Source organism: Priapulus caudatus, unplaced genomic scaffold (assembly GCF_000485595.1).
Source record: "Priapulus caudatus unplaced genomic scaffold, Priapulus_caudatus-5.0.1 Scaffold110, whole genome shotgun sequence".
In the NCBI taxonomy this organism is placed as follows: Eukaryota; Metazoa; Priapulida; class Priapulimorpha; order Priapulimorphida; family Priapulidae; genus Priapulus; species Priapulus caudatus.
This window is the reverse complement of record NW_014577171.1, coordinates 102,537-121,347: the sequence shown is the minus strand read 5'-3', so window position 1 is coordinate 121,347 and position 18,811 is coordinate 102,537. Positions and strand designations below refer to the sequence as shown.

General features: G+C 46.2%; 2 protein-coding genes and 1 pseudogene across 2 annotated transcripts in view; 1 reads left to right on the top strand and 2 right to left on the bottom strand.

Annotated features, from left to right (window-relative positions):
* Positions 1-64: 64 nt before the first annotated feature.
* LOC106805341 (Krueppel-like factor 9) lies at positions 65-10,738 on the bottom strand. The gene is made up of 2 exons (XM_014806894.1): positions 9,669-10,738; positions 65-526 (listed from the first exon to the last, which is right to left on the bottom strand). Exons 1-2 carry the CDS (start codon positions 10,180-10,182, stop codon positions 219-221), a joined length of 822 nt encoding a protein of 273 aa, XP_014662380.1. The 5' UTR covers positions 10,183-10,738; the 3' UTR covers positions 65-218.
* Positions 10,739-12,098: 1,360 nt separating this feature from the next.
* Positions 12,099-14,869, bottom strand: LOC106805329 (annotated as a pseudogene).
* Positions 14,870-16,010: 1,141 nt separating this feature from the next.
* The window catches only part of LOC106805342 (proteasome subunit alpha type-4-like), an 11,113-nt gene continuing 8,312 nt past the window's right edge, over positions 16,011-18,811 (top strand). The window contains exons 1-4 of the mRNA XM_014806895.1: positions 16,011-16,034; positions 17,874-17,916; positions 18,099-18,261; positions 18,527-18,604. Of these exons, the coding sequence (XP_014662381.1) occupies positions 16,032-16,034; positions 17,874-17,916; positions 18,099-18,261; positions 18,527-18,604 (287 nt within the window). The 5' untranslated portion in view covers positions 16,011-16,031. The remainder of the gene's footprint in view (positions 16,035-17,873; positions 17,917-18,098; positions 18,262-18,526; positions 18,605-18,811) is intronic.

Below are 18,811 nucleotides of genomic sequence, written 5' to 3'. Positions count from 1 at the left end.
TCTTCTCCTCTCCTAACTCTCTCTCTCTAACTCCTTTTCAATTCTCTTCTCATTCATCGCTCTCTGCCCTCATCTTCTTCTCTCTGCCTCTCTCTGGTTCTCTCTCTCTCTCTCTCATTCATTCAATATCTCCTCCACAGAACAGCAAACATTTGGCCAGAACTGCACGTGTTGGCGGGCTACCCCCGCTGCCGCTGCCGCCTCGCTTACGCCGCTATCTACAGCAACTCGTGCGACAGCGGCGACGGCAGAGAATTCGAGTCCGACGAGCCGTGGTAGTCGCTGACAGATCCGGCTTTCCGGATCGGCCGTCCGACGCGACGGGCCGACACGATCATGTCGGGCCGAAATTGCGGATGTCGGCGCGCGTGTTTCATCAGGTGGTCGCTGCGCATGAAGCGCTTCTCGCATAGAGGGCAGGCGAATCGCTTTTCGCCCGTGTGCGTGCGGTAGTGGCGCGCTAGCTCGTCCGAGCGAGCGAATCTCTTCACGCATTGCTCCCACGTGCAGAGGAACGGCCGCTCGCCTGTAAACAACAAACAACAACAAAACGCTCGATTAGTTACGGATCGAGAAAAATATTCATTATTTATATATACTATCAGAAGTAGATAATGAGGTCTATTATCTACTTCTGATACTATCAAGAGCTACCTATTACCTATAGGTATTATTAGCCCTTGATACTATAGGCCTAGGTATATATAAAGGATATAGCTATCAATTAGTTATAGGTCGAAAATAAACGGTCGTTCACTTGTCAGTCGAAGAAAGGTCGATTGGGTACAGGTCCAAAAAAAGGTCGATAAGATAAATCTATAATTTTGCCAAAACATTGCTGATTAGTTATGGATCGAAAAAAATTGTGGATTGGGTACGGATCGAAAAAGATTGTTGATCGGTTATGGATTGAGAAAAAAATCGCACGAGTTTATATCCGTAATCCGTATGAATCTTTGATTCGATCTTCCTATTAACACGGCAATAAAATGTATCGAGAAGAAAGTCACGAGTAGGTGTTTTACTAGTATAAGTAAGTAAAAACTTTATTTAACGGTAAAACATGTTAGGTACAGACACAATAAATTGGCGCGGACCTATCTTCCACATGGCCGTCTCACACTCACAGCAACAGAACGGTTAAATATTAAATAAATACACAATAAGAGTTGAAATACTTTGGCTAAAATTGTACGGGGTAAGTAGAGCACAATGGCCCCTATTGATAGGGCAAGGTTTTCTTTAGATTTTATTTTTCTGTGTCTACTGAGGAGACGCAGGGGAGATTCTGGGCTCGCACTAAGGAATGAGTTCATTAGCTTCCTGCTACTACTGCTGAGTGCTGACCCTCAGGCAATCTTATCTCGTAAACACCTCTAATGGAAAAAATCGACAGTCTGCGACTCTGCGTACAAAGTACGATCACTGATACGCCGCTCCTGGACCAGAGTCTACCCCCCACCCACCATACACAGTCGAGATATCCCCGTTCTCTGAACTACCTATAGATACACGCGCGCGCGTGCGCGAGTGACATGCCCGCCTGTGCAAACATCGACTATATCAAGATTATATACATACAGCCAGCATCGTGGATGGCGGGGACAAGCGTGCGGCGGGGAGGAGGAGGGGACGGCAGACGGCAGGGGGAGCGGCGGCGTGACGCACGCACACCCACCGCCGACACGCTGGGATGCGAGCTGACGGCAAAGGCACGATGACGCCGCGTTAAGGCGTCACAAAGAACCCGCTTCGCACCGGGAAATGTATATATGAGCTATAGGTAAACCGGAACATGCAGGCAAGCAGGCAGTGCACGGCGCGGCACGCGTAGCAAACAAAGGCACGGTCAAGCATAAGACGGCTCAGCTGCTGTAGTAGTAGAAGCATTAGCAGGAGCAACAGCAGCACTACCACCACCACCACTGTGTGCGTGTGCGTGGCGTGCGTGTTTTACGCGAGTTCAAAGCTGTAACATGGGCCATCAATTTCCGTCCAGGAATGTTGGCAACAAACATGCAAGCACAGCCCACCCATCTCGCCCTACCCTCGCTCAATCTCTCTACGGTCACAGCTCAATAAAATCACATCCGCTGATCAGTCAGCACACGTATCGTGCACGCGCCCCAACCCCGTGCTTCTATCGACCGCCCACCGTAACCCTTCCCTTCCCTATCCGCCGCTCCTATTCCCCAAAATACCCGTCTTAGCCACTAATCATCGTTGGCACCTGCGGTACATGAAGCCACTACAGATATGCCACCCCGCTGCGTCTAATGAAGACTCGTTGCCTTGGTAACCGCGACTACGTCCCGACGCATACGATTACAGTCGGCGAATTACACGAAACAGGAAACGAGAATGCACGGCGGGAAGTCCGTGACCAACTAACATTGCTTGTTAATATAAATGAAAACTTATCGCAAACTGGTGTCGTTGGCCTATACCGAAATAACAATTAAGTCACGACACCGACCGTCGAAATCGCGAACTAGAGCGTTTGATTCGTCGACAATTATTACGTCACCAACTTTTGTTCACGCAACAGAACGTCGCTCGTTATTTTTCTCATTTGAAAACACGAATTATCATAGTTCGAACCGAGTATACTTATATATACGTAAATATAGTGTGCTTCTCGCGTTCACTACTACATACTCATTGAGTACAATTAATCGGTGCTGATATCACCATGTGAACGGCGACTAACCTATCGATATATATATAGTCAGCACTTTCCCGTTTGCAATAACACAGATATTGCTCCGTGCTTAACCTCAAAATGACAAAAAGTACTTTATTGCATGACGCGCACATAATATTTGTTTATTTATAGACGTTATATGTTGACGAAAACACCATAATATCAGAGTTTTTCTACGGTTATCCAGTGCTGCTTCGAACATTAACCCTGCATGACTAAAGAAATGTGTTAAGAAAATATTTTTTCCACAGCCGGTAACTAGCTGTTCATACGGCGCTACGACCTTTTGAGTGCGAGGCTTAAATATACAAGTAATATCTTGATAATTACATACCATGTTTATGATTGACTGAACAAATGACGATATTTCGTTAATATATACAACCACGTTCCCATATACCCGATCTGTATTTCTCTCACACACTACCCCAACCACACTTCCTGCCTCTCTCGCTCTCTCTCACCTCTTTCACCGCCCTCCCTCTCTCTCTCTCTATATATATATCCCTCTCTCTCTCTCTCACTCTCTTATTCTCTCTTTACTCCCTTCTGTCTACCCCTCCCTCTTCTCTCTCTCTCGCTCTCTCTCTCTCTCTCTCTCTCTCCTCCTCTCTCTCTCTCTCTTCTCATCTCTGTCTCTTCCTCTCTCTCTCTCTCTCTCCTCAATTCATTCATATCTCCTCACCAGAACAGCAACATTTGCGCCAGAACTGGCCCACGTGTTGGCGGGCTTACCCCCGCTGCCCGCTGCCGCCTCCGCTTACGCCTGCCATCTACAGCAACTCGTGGCGACAGCGGCGACGGCAGCTAATTCCGCATTTCCGACGAGCCGTGGGTAGTCGCTGACCAGATCTCCGGCTTCTCGGATCGGCGCTCCGACGCGACGGGCCGACACGATCATGTCGGCGGCCCGAATGCGGATGTCGGCGTCCGCGGGTGTTTCATCAGGTCGCGTCGCTGCGCCAATGTAAGCGCCTTCTCGCCATAGAGGCGGCAGGCGGAATCGCTTTATCCGCCCTGTGCTGCCGGTAAGTGGCGCGCTAGGCTCGTCCGAGCCGAGCGAATCTCGTTTCAGCATTGCCTCCCACGTGCACAGGAGGAACGGCGGCTCGCCTGTAAACAACAACCAACACACAAAACGCCCTCGATTAGTGACGGATCCTAGAAACAAATATTCCATTATTTATATGGGTAATTCTTGCTCAATAAGCGGCAACCAAGTTGCGCTGAATTATTTTCAAGAAAAAAAATATGCAAGCCCCAACACCTCTACATTTTTATCAGAGGTTAGACTAGGACTTAGACGAGTACAACAGCCGAATTTGAGCATCGCCTTAATTCGTCCATTTGTTAATGGTGACGGGCAACATTTAATCTCCAGGGTGTCTCTAGGCCCTTTTCCACTCCCGTAATCGTTTTCCAAAAGAAAATGATTCTTCCGATTCGATGATCCATAACATAAAAAATGACAGTTTTAAAAATGGACAGACACATTGACCTATTTAATATCCAGGTTCGTCTTTTTTTGGAGAAGGTCATTTTTCGATTTTAGATTTGGTAGCATTTATTTTTTTAGAATTCGGACAAAACTGACTGGTTTACGGAGTTGAAATGGTAAATTTACGGAATTGAAATTTTTTGTTACCAAGGCTCAGTTGACATTTGCTGCTGAAAAAACCCGGTGAAGTTTGCTCTCTTCAGCAGGCGTCTGCCTTCATGCGATTCTAACGAGTAATTAATGCACGACGAGACTAAAGAGCAGCAGGGGCTTGCTGACATCATAATTGTAAACAACAGTTGGAAATATTTAGTAGGGTATACTCAAATTTTCAACCTCCGTACACGAAGCATCATACTAAACAATTTCCATTCCCAGTGAAATGAATTCTATAGCTACAAATATGTTGATTCAACTTTGTTTTAGTAATCCTATATTAAAGTAATAAAGACCCTAAAGAGCCGAGGGCCGCTGACCAATTCACTATTGTAACAAATAATTTGACATTCTTAAGCACATACTCACCAACTTCCGTATACAGTTAGAGCGTCAACTAGGATGTGGAGTAGCTTACGGAGTGAAATTTTCTACAACAAAACATGACCTTCAGCACTCAGCCAGCGAGATAGAATTTGGAAATATCTTTGTCATATTATGTCTCGAGGGCCCTGCCCCAGCAGTAGGCATGTCATAGACAATACTTTGAACAGTTCTTCCATGGTTGCCGATTGAATATTATAATGAACGTTATGGAGTGTCGAGTTTAGAACGGTATAGCCACGCCGATTTTATGAATAAGATGTAGAAAATCACACGAAACTGTGAGTGACAGTGTCCAACACTGAGATCCACATGACATATATGGGCGGTTACACAAACTGACTTTTACATGAGGGCTACATGTCTTAGTCTCTACTTCCCTTCAATAGGGCCGAACATTTCGATTGGTCGTTATGGGAGTGGAGTGGATTTGCCCGGAACCTGTATATTTTCATTTGTTTTTTCTAGAAACTAGTGTATCAGAATTTTTTTTGTTTGTTGGCTCCATGGATGATTGTACCTCCGACTAACTTTTAAATAAGCATCAATTGTTATAGGAGTGTCTTCATGTACGAAACTTCGAAGAAACTGGAATCTTAATATGCGACATAGACTCGCCGACATTCTCAAATGTAGCCCAAAAGAACGCATAATTTTTCTGGCTAAGAACTCAATAACAACCGTGCCTGCCAATAAAGATGGCTCGAATAGTTTATTTCCCAAGTCGCGGAAAGCCTATCCCCAATCTACATTTTTAATGGATATAATGCTTCTGGAAGTCAGTTAATAAAAAACATGGCGAGGCCGGTCGTGGACATCAACAAAAAATCAAAAAGGTGCCTTATTCAGAAATTACCCCCATATATATATACTATCAGCAAGTAGATAATGAGGTCTATTATCTACTTCTAGATACCTATCAAGGCTACTCATAACCATATAGGTATTATTAGCCCTTGATCCACTATAGGCCGCTAGGTATATTAAAGATATAAGCTCATCAATGTAGTTATAGGATCGAAAATAACACGGTCGTTCACTTGTCAGTCGAAAGAAGGTCGATTGGGCTACAGCGGACTGCCAACAAAAATGTCGATGAGATACACTCTGATCAATTTTGCCCAAGAAACATTGCTGATTAGTTCGATGCGATCGAAAAAAAACTGCTTATGTGTGGATTGTTGGGTGTCAACGGTACGGGATCGAACAAAGGATTGTTGATCGTTATGGATGCAGTTTTTGAAAAAAATCGCCACGAGTTCTATATTCTCTAAATCCGTATTGACATCTTTGATTCGATCTTCCTATGTCTGAGTACATGTGTCTTGGGGCAATAAAATTGTATCGAGAAGAAAGTCACGAGTCAAGTGTTTCTACTAGTATAAGTAGAGTAAAACACTTCTATTTAACGGGCGGTCCTTAACAAACATGTTACGGTACCAGACACTTAATAATTGGCGCCGGACCCTTATCGTTCACTTTATGCCGTCTCACACTCACTAGCAATCCAGAACGGTTTGCTAAATATTAAATAATATACACATAAGTTTGCTTGGAAACTACTTTTGCGGCTACAAAATTTGTACGCGGGGTAAGCTTAGAGCACATATGCGCGCTATTTGATAGGCGAACGTTTTCTTTAGATGTTTTATTTTCTTGTCGTGTCTTACTGAGCGGAGCGCAGGGGAAGATTTCTGGGCTCGCACTAAGGAATTCGAGTTCATTAGCTTCCTGCCTACTACTGGCTGCCCTCAGGCCAATCTTATCTTCGCTAAACACCTCTACTGCGAAGAAAATCGGACAGTCTCGCCCCGACTCGACATGGCGTACAAGTACGATCATGATGACGCCCGCCTCCTGGACCAGAGTCCCTACCCCGCCACCCACCATTGACACAGTTCGAGATATCCCGTTCGTCCTGAACTCCAACCGTTATAGATACACGCGCATGCAGCGTGCGCGAGTGACATGCCGCCTGTGCAAACATTCGAGCTATATATCAAGATTATATACATACAGCCACGCATCGTGGATGGGCGGGGACAAGCGTGCCGGCGTCCGCGGGAGGCAGGACGGCGGACGCAGACGCCAGAGGCGAGGGAGGCGCGGCTCGGGCGCTCGCTGACGCACGCGACACCCACCGGCCGACACGACTGGGACATGCCGACGCTGACGGCCCAAAGGCACTGATGACGCCGCGTTAAGGCCCGTCACAAAGCAACCGCTTCTGCACCGGGGAAATGATATATATGAGCTATAGGCTAACACCGGAAACATGCAGGCAAGCAGGTGCCAGTGCAGCGGCGCGGCCACGCTCGTACGCAACATCAACACACGGAGGCCGACCCGGTACAAGCACTATTAAAGACGCCCTTCAGTTGCTCCTGTAGCTCAGTCTAGGAGCATTAGCCGAGGCGAGCAACAGCAGCCGCACTACCCGCCCAACCACCGACACTGAGCAACAGCAGTAGGGGCTCCGTAACAGTTGTAGCCAGTAGCAGTAGTACAGCATGCGCCACTTACCGCCACCGCCACCCACCATCACCACCACCGACCAACCACTAGCGCAGCAGTAGACGTAAACAGTAGCTAGGGCGAGTAGCAGCAGCACACCACCAACACGCAGTAGCAGCCACGCAGTAGCGAACAGTTAGCCAGCAGCACCACCACAGTAGCAGCAACAGCAACTACCGCCACCGCTCACCCACCACCAACTAGCAGCAGCAGCTATGCGTAACAGTAAGTAGCGAGTTAGCAGGCAGCCAGCAGAAAAGCCAGCAGCAGCAGCACTACCGCCCACCGGGTTCCACTAGCTGAGCCTGACACGTCCAAGGCCTACGGACCGCTCGGTACTGCGGTACACCGAGTAAGTAGCAGCAGCAGCGGCACCCACCGCGTGAGCAGCAAGCAGCGCAGCATCCACGGCGCGGTTCAAGAACCAGACAAAGCACATGCCGAGCCGCCACTCCAGCAGCTGAGAAGCTTCGGCGTGTTGCAGCAGGCATGCTAGCGGTGGCAGGCCCCGGCCTCGGAGAGACAGGTGTGGCCATTGTGTGGGCCGTCAGCCTAGCATCGCTAGTGATCAATAGACTCAAACCCCGCACTGTACAGCAGACCCACACCCCCACCCCCACACCACCAGCCTCACCGTATAAGACGGCCAGCCGTTACATTTGTCTACCGCGTTCGCCTAGTCATGCGTGAACACCAGGGCGCGTGCCGGGCGCGTCGGCGCTCGCGCCTCATTTGCATACAGGTGATAACGGGCCCACAGATCGGTCGGCGCTGTTCACTACCGCCAGGGTACGCGGCCCCTCGCACAGACGCCGTGACGCGTGCAGCCCGCGCAATACGCGCGCGAGAGAGAGAAAAAGAGAGACGACTGACTATTCGCGGCGGAGAAAAAAAAGCGGCGACTGTTGCCAAGCGAAAATTACTCTCCCCTCCCCTTCCCCCTTCGCTCCCTCCCCCTCGCCTCGCCCTCCGCTCCCCCCCCCCGCATGTCTCCGGTCATTGTTTCACGAGAGGGCGTGCTGAGCGGCCACGTCGACCATTGTGACGTCATCGTTCGATCGCGTTGCCGCATGATGGAGCACTCCCTGCATGATGTGCACATACAAGGGTTACTAGTGCCAATATCTTCCTGACTGTGCTACGTAATAATAGATATATACATACATACATACATATACATTATACATACATACTTACATAATACATATACAGCACAACTGTCGTTTTACCGTTATTTTAGAGAGTTTGGTAAGCTTATCCGAATAGAGTGCATAGCAAACACGTAGATACAAAGGTCATGCCTCTTAGGAACACCCCCCGGATGCAGTATATACGCACTACACCACACGTCACGTATCTACGGTGATTCGCGCGCTATATGAGCGCTATATGATGATAAAAAAAGACACGGGAAGACAACATCGTGGCCGTTTACTTACTGGAGAGAGTGCGTACGCCCACAGCTGGCTAACTAACCGGTAGCCACCCACGCGACGGGCTGACACGGTAAGCAGGAGAGAAATGCCACCCAGTACATCGTCACCATCGCCGATCGATAAATTAGTCATCGGCTATTTATATATCGGAGGGGGTGCGCGCGGCAGAGATAACAGCGAGAACTACGCACTACGGCGCACACGCTTTCACACGTGCTGACGAAATCCTTGGAAATACCCGCTACGCGAGCGCGTTGCGCAACCCCGCCCCCCATCTTCATACACATACACGAGTACACACGAAAACGCCACCACACACACGTAGATCGTACTGACGTACACGCCCACCACACACACGTACGTCGTACTGACGTACACGCCCACCACACACACGTACGTACACACGCACGCACGCACGCACACACACACACACGCGCGCGCGTACGCACGCACACACGCACCACACAGACGCACGCACGCACTGCACAGTGGCAATGCACAGGCACTGCATAGTGGCAATGCACAGGCACTGCACAGTGGCAATGCACAGGCACTGCACAGTGGCAGTGCACAGACGTCACCACCTGGTTAGTAATGACGCTGTCGGTGGGTGTGTGCGCACGCGGGTCAAGACGGACGCCTGCACAAAGGATCGAGGTTAGGGCAGCAGCGGGAGTCTACCCATACACTTATCGCCCACATGTACATTAGTATTACTACACATTAACGCCTTATAGAAACAGCATCACGATATCGAACGCCCATCAACGACATATGAATGTACATATCAAGCTAAAATTCATCTAAAATGATATACTGGCTGGCATTTGTCCATGAGACACGCACAGACACGCACACGCCCACCCACACACGCACACACACACACGCGCGCGCGCACATGCACGCACACACACGCACGCACGCACATATACACACACACACGCATGCACGAACCCACGCACACACACATACACACCTGTATGCGTTCGCTGATGTGCCTTCAGGTGCGAACTCTTGCCGTAAGCCTTGTCGCATCCGTCGTAGCAACACCGGTGCGCTTTCTTCGCGTCGTCGTCGGTCGCGGGCAGACGCTTTCGGCTCCGCTTCTTCGGCGGCGCCCGGGAAGACTTCACCTCCACCCTAATATCGCGCCACGGCTGCAGCGCGCCATCGTCAGCGGCGTCATCGTCATCGTCATCGTCGTCGCTCCTCTGGCGGGAGCGCATCGAGAGGTCGATCGGAGAGACGTGGATCTCCTCGTGCACGTGTGGCACGGGTTCCTGCTTAATCTTGCTGAGATCCGCCAGTATGCGAGCGACCATGTACAGAGAGCTGTTGTGGGCGGCTGCGTCGTACGGGCTCTTGTCGGCGCCGACCGCCTCCTTCGTCGCCATCAGTCTGTAGTCGGGCGGCAAACCTCCGCCATTCGAGATCGCCAGGAGACATTCGGCGGCTAGATTCGTCTCGTAGTCGTGATAGAAGTGTGCCATCTCTTCACGTGCCGTCCTCTCACGCGCGGGAGTCGAGCGGCGAGTGGTAGTAGGTATACGGATGGCAGAAGCGCGGGAACGAGCGAGTGCGTCTGCGAGAGAGAGAGCGTGTGTGCGCTGTGCCCGCTACACGCCCCTTCTTTGTTCGCGCGTCGTGCGCTATCCGTGACCCTGCCTGCCTGCGAGCGAGCGCTGCTGAGCGGAGAGCGAGCGAGCGAGAGAGCGCACGCACCGATCCCCGTGCTGCCTTCCCGCGACGCGAGTTCACTGGCACGCTACTCCCGGCTGTGTGCGTGCGTGAGCGTGTGTGCGTGCGTCGGCACGACCGACGACCTGATCGTCGCTTGATGTCGTCGTCAGGTGACACTGTGCAGACGTCCGACGTTCCTCCTCTCGTACTCTCAGTGTCACCACTACGTCTGTCGCGCTCTGCTCTCCCTTGTAACGGATGGTTCTTTGTGAGGCGTCTGCGCTTTGTCGCTGCCTACATGTATGCGAACGTAGCGTGCAGTGGGCGTAAGGCCTTTCCGCTATACCCATGTGACGAAGGAACGTCCAATTACACGAGCCAGTCTGCCATTCGCTTTCATGGATCGCTAATCGTAGACTGGCACGCGTTCTGCGGATGGGCGGGTGATATGCAGCGGGACGCGTGGCGTTAGGTGTCCGTCTACTTACCGCCAGCTGTGCACGCGAGATGGGAAGGGGGCATGCAGGAGTAGCGTGTTCCTATCTTACGTTGTGAAGATCGCCGTATCCTTGAACCGCGTACGTTACCCTTTGTGTGTGTATATGTGTTGGTTGCCTCGTTGCGTGTGCTCATGTACACGCGTGCGTGTTATGGGTGGGCGCATCTGCGTGTGCGTGCGTGTAGTGGGTGATCTGGGTGTATTGCGACGTGCGTGCGTGCGTGCGTGCGTGCGTGCGTGCGTGCGTGCGTGCATGCGTGCGTGCGTGCGCGCGCGCGTGCGTGCGCGCGCGCGTGTACGGCGTGTATGCGTATTGCTGATGTGTGCTATGTATCAAGGGGATACATAGTGTCGTAGTTTCCTGTTGCTTTCCACACCGCATGCAGGCCCAACTATACCTTGCGCATGGTTTAACTTACTATAGGAACGGGACACTCCTGTCATTGCATCGAGTCCGTGTCATCTGCTAGCAAAGGTTCCGTCCGTCACTCCTGATACTGTCCCGTGGTGACTTCGTACCTTTTCTGATTCTCCAGTATAACCACGCTAAGTCTAATGACACTGAGGGTAGTCACCGCCAGATTCTCATTTCAGACGTCCTCATCGCTGGGGACATAGGCACGCGCCAATTTACGTGGTCATCCGAACCACACGGGAGCCACGGTTAGGTCGTTTTGTGTTGAGGTTGTTGCACCTCGAGAAGATTCACTGCCATGGCCGGGGTTTGAATTCACAGTCTCCACAGTGAGAGGGAGGCACGCTAGCAATTGAACCACCGCAGCCTTCAGAATGCTGCTCAGCTGTTCATGATAACAAGAGCTAATGATACATAAAGGGTATTCTTATAGCTCTTGGTGATAAGAGTATTATTGTTCGTTGAAAATAATGTATATAGAATAATATATCGTCTTCACAATGACATTTAGGAGTAACAATACAGACTCGCGCATTGCTAACCATCCACGATGTTCTATAATCATTTTAGAACTTTTAACTATCAGGAATAGTTTGGGGGAATTATTGTCGGATTCTAATATGCACCAACGGGACTGTTTATTTCAATTATGTGGGCCTTATATGTTCTGCCTGACAAAGCAACTGTGAAAACTTGATGAGGCTAGTTAACTGTCCCGGTATAATACTAGAACTGAGCGGTTACATTATCCTTGTTGATGCTTACGAATTGATAACTGAACGAATAGTAAATAACAAGAAATACAGGCCAATACACATAGTAGTGTTGCGATCTCGGACGTAATGTATAATATAAAATATGTGTTTAGCAGCATATGTACCATATTAATATAGCGCAATGTCGTGGCAAAATCCGATCACATTCGTCACCACGGGAGTCACCGGTAATGCAGTAGCACAGTAACGCTACACGACAGATTACATGGGCCCTATACCTGCAACGCAGGGGCGTCATTTAGGACTGAAACAATTACACATGTCTAAATAATGAATGACGTGCTGATAAGCCGCATATCTGCGGCTTAGGGTCGCCGTAATAGCTATGTGAGAGCAACAATGAAGGCGAGAGTAACCCGCAATGGCACCCTCACGCGGACTGCACCATAAACACGCACCTATAACTCGCGAGTTCGTACGTTCGTTCGTTCGTCGCTGATTATTATTAGCTACTAGGCCGCGCGCGTAATGTAGAGCACGTCTTTCGACTTTTTTCGCTCCAACCTTTGCCGAAGATTTCGAGGTTTTGTTTTTGTTGTTTCCGAAGCTTCGTGTACGCTTGCGATATCGCTTCTTTGGATCGAGAGATTTCACGTCACTCGTGTCAACAGTATAAACGCAAGTTTATATAATAAATAGGCTGATACAAAACAGCTGACTTTGATCTTAAACGTTGGCTGCCGTTGCTCCTGAAACTAGTTTACCATTTTACGATGGTGAACCCAGAAAATGGAAACTATCTAGCAGATATACTAGTATATACACAAACACGTTGGGCGTACTACCGCACATGTTTATATACTGATATCGGCAATAGACCTCTTTGCTAGCTATAGATTGGAGAGCTGCTAAAGAGGGCGTCGATCTGCCGCATGTACACACTTACACACGCCAGTCGCCTGCATTAGTAACTCTCGGGTTTATCCCTAGAATGATTATCTCTGCATCCACGGGCATCGATCGTTAGGAAGCGCCCATCTGGTGGCTGGAGCCGTCTTCGCTTCGGCCGTTCGTCGAGCTCTCGCCGTCCTGACCGATCGCCTGCATGCCCTGACCGTGGAACGAGTAGTCGCGTGCGTTCGGCAGGTTGTTAACGACGCACGCATTCAGCGCCGACCTGTTCAGATTCATGCTGACGGCGTCGAACCAGTCGACGCCGTCAAAGCACTCGACGTACGGCACCGTCGTCGAGCCGTTAAAGCCGCCGACGACGAAGATCATGTTGTCGGCGACGCCGATGCCGAAGTTGCTTCTCGGACTGAACATATCCGGAATCGCCGACCACTCTCCCGTTCTAGGATCGTATTTCTCGCCTGCAAAGCGGATAAAAATTGACAATTAAAACATGCAGTACAACATTATATTATTATGGTTATAATAATAATAATAATAATTATTATTATTATTACTATTATCATTATTATGTATTAGGTACGATGAACAATCATTACACATATCGTGCTAAATAACTCACGTGTGCGCCGGGCTTAAAGCATTCTAGTTATATATCTATCAGAAAGGATTGCGTAAATATCGTCTAGAATCTTATATTAATCAATTATCCGCGATATGATCAAGACGCGGCGAAACACGTTTTGCTTACCTGAGCAGAGTCTAGTAACGCCATTAAAGCCGCCGATGCTATAGATGAAACCTTGAAACGTGGTGGCGCCCACTCCGCTACGTCTGCTGAGCATGCTGTGCGTTAACTGCCATTGGTTTTTCTCCGGATCAAATACTTCGACGGTGTTTGTTACTTCGTGCCCGTCGAATCCGCCGACGATGTATACCTTGCCGTTGAGAGTCGCGCAACTGGCGTCGCTACGTTGTCTCGACATTGACTGGATGATTGTCCATTGGTTGTGTTTCGGATCGTATCTCTCCGCAGAGGCGAGACGGACTCGGCCGTCGTAACCGCCTAGCGCGTAGATGAATCCATTCAGCACTGCCACGGACACGTAACACCTCTGCGTATACATGGGCGCAACCTCTGTCCACGTCTGCTTGGCGGGATCGAAGCACCTGACACTGTTAAAGTAGTCCGTGCCGTCGAAACCTCCGATCACGTAGAGTTTTCCGTCAACGACGGCCGTGCCGTGATAAGCACGTGGCGTCCTGTCCGTCGCCATGGTTAAATACCATTTGTCAGCGCGACAGTCGTACGTTTCGATGAAGTTCGTCGGACTACCTGCACTCCAGCCGCCAACGGCAAATAGAATATCGTGTGGAACACGTGGCCGAAAGAGTTCGTCAGTTTGGTCTGCATCCGTGCCGTTGTTCGCCTCTATTTCCTTTAGCCTATTGTGACATGCTCCCAAATAATCTTGGCACTCTTTAGATTGTGTGTTTGTGTTTGCGAGTATCACATCTTCAAAATAAATTCTAGGAAGTAAACCAAAGCGGACGTTCGATAATAGTTTATGCATGACAAGTCTCCTCGTCTCTGGGTTGGACTTGACCCATCTCGCGATTGCTTCAAAGACGCTCTCTTCCATCTTTGCGTTAATGTCGTCGCTATCAATCAGTGATATCAGTTCGTCTTCATTCAGTTGTAGCCATTCAATACTTTCAGTTGCAACTGCCACGAATTTTTTTTGAATGAACAACTTAGCCACCATTGTTAAATGCGGGCAAAAGAAGTGGCGAGCAAACTTGTATATACCGATACAATTTTCAACACGAAGTTGACCCTTCAAGAATTCGCTGCATTTCTGTACCAGAGTTAACACGTGAAATTGGTCTGCAACTGGTAGAAGCTCTTCAACGTTTTCCGCTGTTACCTTTGACTCGCCTGTGAAAGTGACATAGGTTAGTTAAGAGTTGTAAATATAGCTTTAGGAAAAATCTCACGCATAAAGTATATATTCACAACTTTGCTATAATATTACAAAATTTTGTTACGAATATTCGTTTATATGCATGGCATTCTTCAGTAAAACAATAAAGACTTTTAATCGCACGCGCACATGCGGGCATATTTATCCGTCTAGTTTAAGTTGATGAGATTTCTATCTTGAGACATATACGCAACAAACAGGAATAATATAGTTTCGTGGTTATGCTTTAGCGCAAGCACGCTAACCTACCTGTATATGCGAAGTCAATTATTGCAGACATAACATCGGCTGTCACATCTGGAATTGTGACAACACGATTTTCTGTTTCACATATCACATTTGTGAAGAGCGCTCTGAAATACGGGCTGCATGCTGCCATAACAGCTCGGTGAATGGGGAATTCTCCACCGTCCTCTGTTCGTATTTCCCCATCGCAAAATTTGTTCGCTTGCCGAAGCCCGTTTAACACTTCCGTCATTTGCCCAGTTACATACTCCATATTAATTCGAATAGGAATTAGGCAGTGTGAAACCTATTGTAAATCCAGCCCCGTCCAAGCAAAAACACGCAGAACAATCTTGTTGCGTCAGTGATCAAACCAAGTTTAAAAAATAATCTAATGCGAAAATAACATTCTTTTTCGTCTGTAATATGATACTCTCATATTCACAATCAAGAAAGAAGCCAAAACAATCACATTGTTAAAATAGGTAAATTATGCCTTGTATAACACCATATTATCATGTAATAATTTATATACAGTGTATCTTATAGAATATCAAACAAATCCCAATACCTAATATAACTCATATGTAATTTTACGGAAGTTTTTAACAGTATCTGGAATTTTACGCTAGTGTTATATACATATAGGCCTACATATATATGGAAGGAAAAAACTGATTCCATTGACTTCCATGAAATTAATTTCCTTATCGGAGAATAGATTTACAATGACATATAAATAAAGTTTAGTTAATTTCAAACTTAATGTAGGTATCTATGTTATTTTGCAATCTAACATGATTTATTGGTATCAGATACATAATGCTGATGACAACAAAATCATAAACTTGTTTGTTAACAAACTAGTAACTTGTTTTGTCACCTGAGGGCGCTACCGTATACCAACATGGTGAGTAGTTTCTTCTTTCACCGGTTTCTCTCACATTAAAACTGTTTGTGACACAAACTAAAAGAGTAATTTGATAGTTTTGTGATTTATTATCGACTAGAAACCAGACAGTTACTTATTACAGTTATGGTATCTTTGCTTTTGTTGCACGTATGTTATACACAGCTATCGGCCCCAGCACTTGCAATTTTTGCCGTATCATCGTAAATTATACGAAACTGCCCGCGAATAGGTTATTATCGGAATAGGAAACAAAGTTATTAGTATTATTCAGTCAAGACACAGTAGACCAGTGGCGCCCGCAGATAGAAGCACTGGAAGCACAGTGCTTCCAGTAAATTTTGGGTTAAAAAATTTTGTTCCTAAATCTCTCTCGCAAGACTCACCAGATTGCATCTCCAGAGTCAGACGTCCACCATTCAAAAATTTTCACGGGGGCCATGCCCCCAGACCCCCCTAGCATGCAGCGCGCCTACGGCGCTTGCTTTTTATTATCACTGAGGATTTTATCCTTCTGTGCTTCTACTTTCTTAAGACCTGTGGGCACCAGTGCAGTAGACATTCGCGTGTAACGCGGATGTAGGACAAACTGCATGTCATACTCGTACGCATACTAGTTACTACTAGTACTAGTAATTTACTAAATGGGTATGATTATAAACAATGAATGTATGACCTATAGGCTATAATAAAGGCTATATAGTATACATTTACAATACTAGTTACGTACTACTATTACATCATGTTCTACGTACATACAATGATACATCCATATCAATACAATAATGAATATGATAAACTATAATATAGTAATGGAGTGCAAATACAATACAACCTTATGCTATACAATACACTACAATTTAATACATACAGTACAACAATCCAACACAGTCCAATAATATATGATGCAATCAGGTATTAAAGATACAAAACTGAAAACAAGCCATACACTACATGATCCCAGAAAACATGACAAAACATGAAAAAAACTGAAGAAAACTAACAACCACAATTTACAGTTAATCATAATAACCAGTTAATATAATTCCCAATCCTAATCTTATTCTATAACGACTTTTATGGCCTGTACATTGCAGCCTCACTTAATATCAAAATACATCGTCTACTACAAGGTTTTTTAAATTGACTGTATAGATTATAAAGCCAGTTTTGTAAATAGAATTTTCATAAATCCTGGTTATTTACTTTCTGTTACTTACTGTTTTCCTAACCCTGTTTACTTTTGTGAGATATTCCAATGCCATCTGCATCAGTCCTTGTGTTTTGAAAAAGGCAGGCGAGTGAAAAATCACACACCTTGGCTTGCGGAAAAAATTTGAAATCTAGACTTCATGAAATGCCATTTCCAGCATTTTGGGATAAAAATTAGCTCTGCATTTATACTCTTAATTTTGACATTTTTTAGGTGATTTTTTTTTCATCTAACAAAATATCAGTTCTTGAACATATTGATGGATAACTTGAATCACACATTTAGCATGTTTAGTCAAAAAGGAACAACACTCAATTTTTCAAAGCAGACTATTACAACTTTAATAGTATTTGCAACATCATAATCATTCGGTCACTTGTTTGCATTTTTGTCAATTTGAGGTATTTCAGTTTCATTTCAAGAAAACATACATGTTTTGCAATAAAACTTCACTAAAAACCTTAATTAGGCTTTTTAATTTTCATTGTCAGCTGCATCTTCACCACCAGTCTCGATCTGCTGTAACAATTGAATACAGTAACGCACGTGTGTTTGTATAGATCATGTGTATAAGTGATTATGGTAGACTGTGACAAGAAAATTAATATTCTGTTTTTTGTTTCTAGTCTCGACGTTATGATTCAAGAACCACAATATTCTCCCCCGAGGGTAAGTTAATCAAAATAGCAAGGAAATGTAGATTGCCTTTTCCCTTTTCTTTAAATGATAGGTGAAAGCATATATTTCAATTGCAATTTGTTTCAAGCGACGTTCATCCATCTTAAATTCTAACAATGTACTCTATGATAATAGTGTATGTATTTATGTTTTTACAATCTGTTTTATCGCAGGGAGATTGTATCAAGTTGAATATGCAATGGAAGCTATAGGTCATGCTGGAAGTTGCCTCGGTATTTTAGCTGATGATGGCGTGATTCTAGCAGCAGAAAGACGAAATGTTCATAAGCTCCTGGATGAGGGATTCTTCTCAGACAAAATCTACAAACTGCACGAGTAGGTTTAGTTTTTGTATCTGTTAGCTTTCAGACAAAACCTATGAGCTGCACAAGCAGTTTTTAGTTTTCAAAAAGTGTATCTATTATCGAGTTAAATCTGTCAAATGTGGTAAATTACATTTTAGATGAGACCAGCAGATATATATTATATTTCTTCTATCGTAAAATAATATAGCAATAATATAAAGAAAAACATAGTGGTAGAAGTGATGGTTCATGTTTGTTTATGTGGCACGTATGCTATTGTATGGTTACTATTTCAGTAACATGGCATGCAGCGTAGCTGGAATCACATCTGATGCCAATGTCCTCACGAATGAACTGAGATTGATTGCGCAGAGGTATGTGAGTAAAATGTCTTACATTAATGTGGTGATATTTACAATAATTCATAATTCAATAATTTACAATCATTCTGATTCTGAAATTACAAATAGTAATAATTAATGCCATTCTTTTTAGCTCAGCTTACGAAGTCCGATGCAGCTTGTAGAATCGCATGATTGTCTGTGCGTCCGTCAACCGTTGGGCACAAATCTTAACCGCTT

Bases quoted from the DNA above. Each gene is read 5' to 3' on its own strand.
- LOC106805341 (XM_014806894.1), bottom strand. From the start codon at position 10,182: ATGGCACACTTCTATCACGACTACGAGACGAATCTAGCCGCCGAATGT. The intron at 527-9,668 runs GTGTGTATGTGT...TGTTGTTTACAG, and splicing joins ACATCAGCGAACGCATACAG to GCGAGCGGCCGTTCCTCTGC.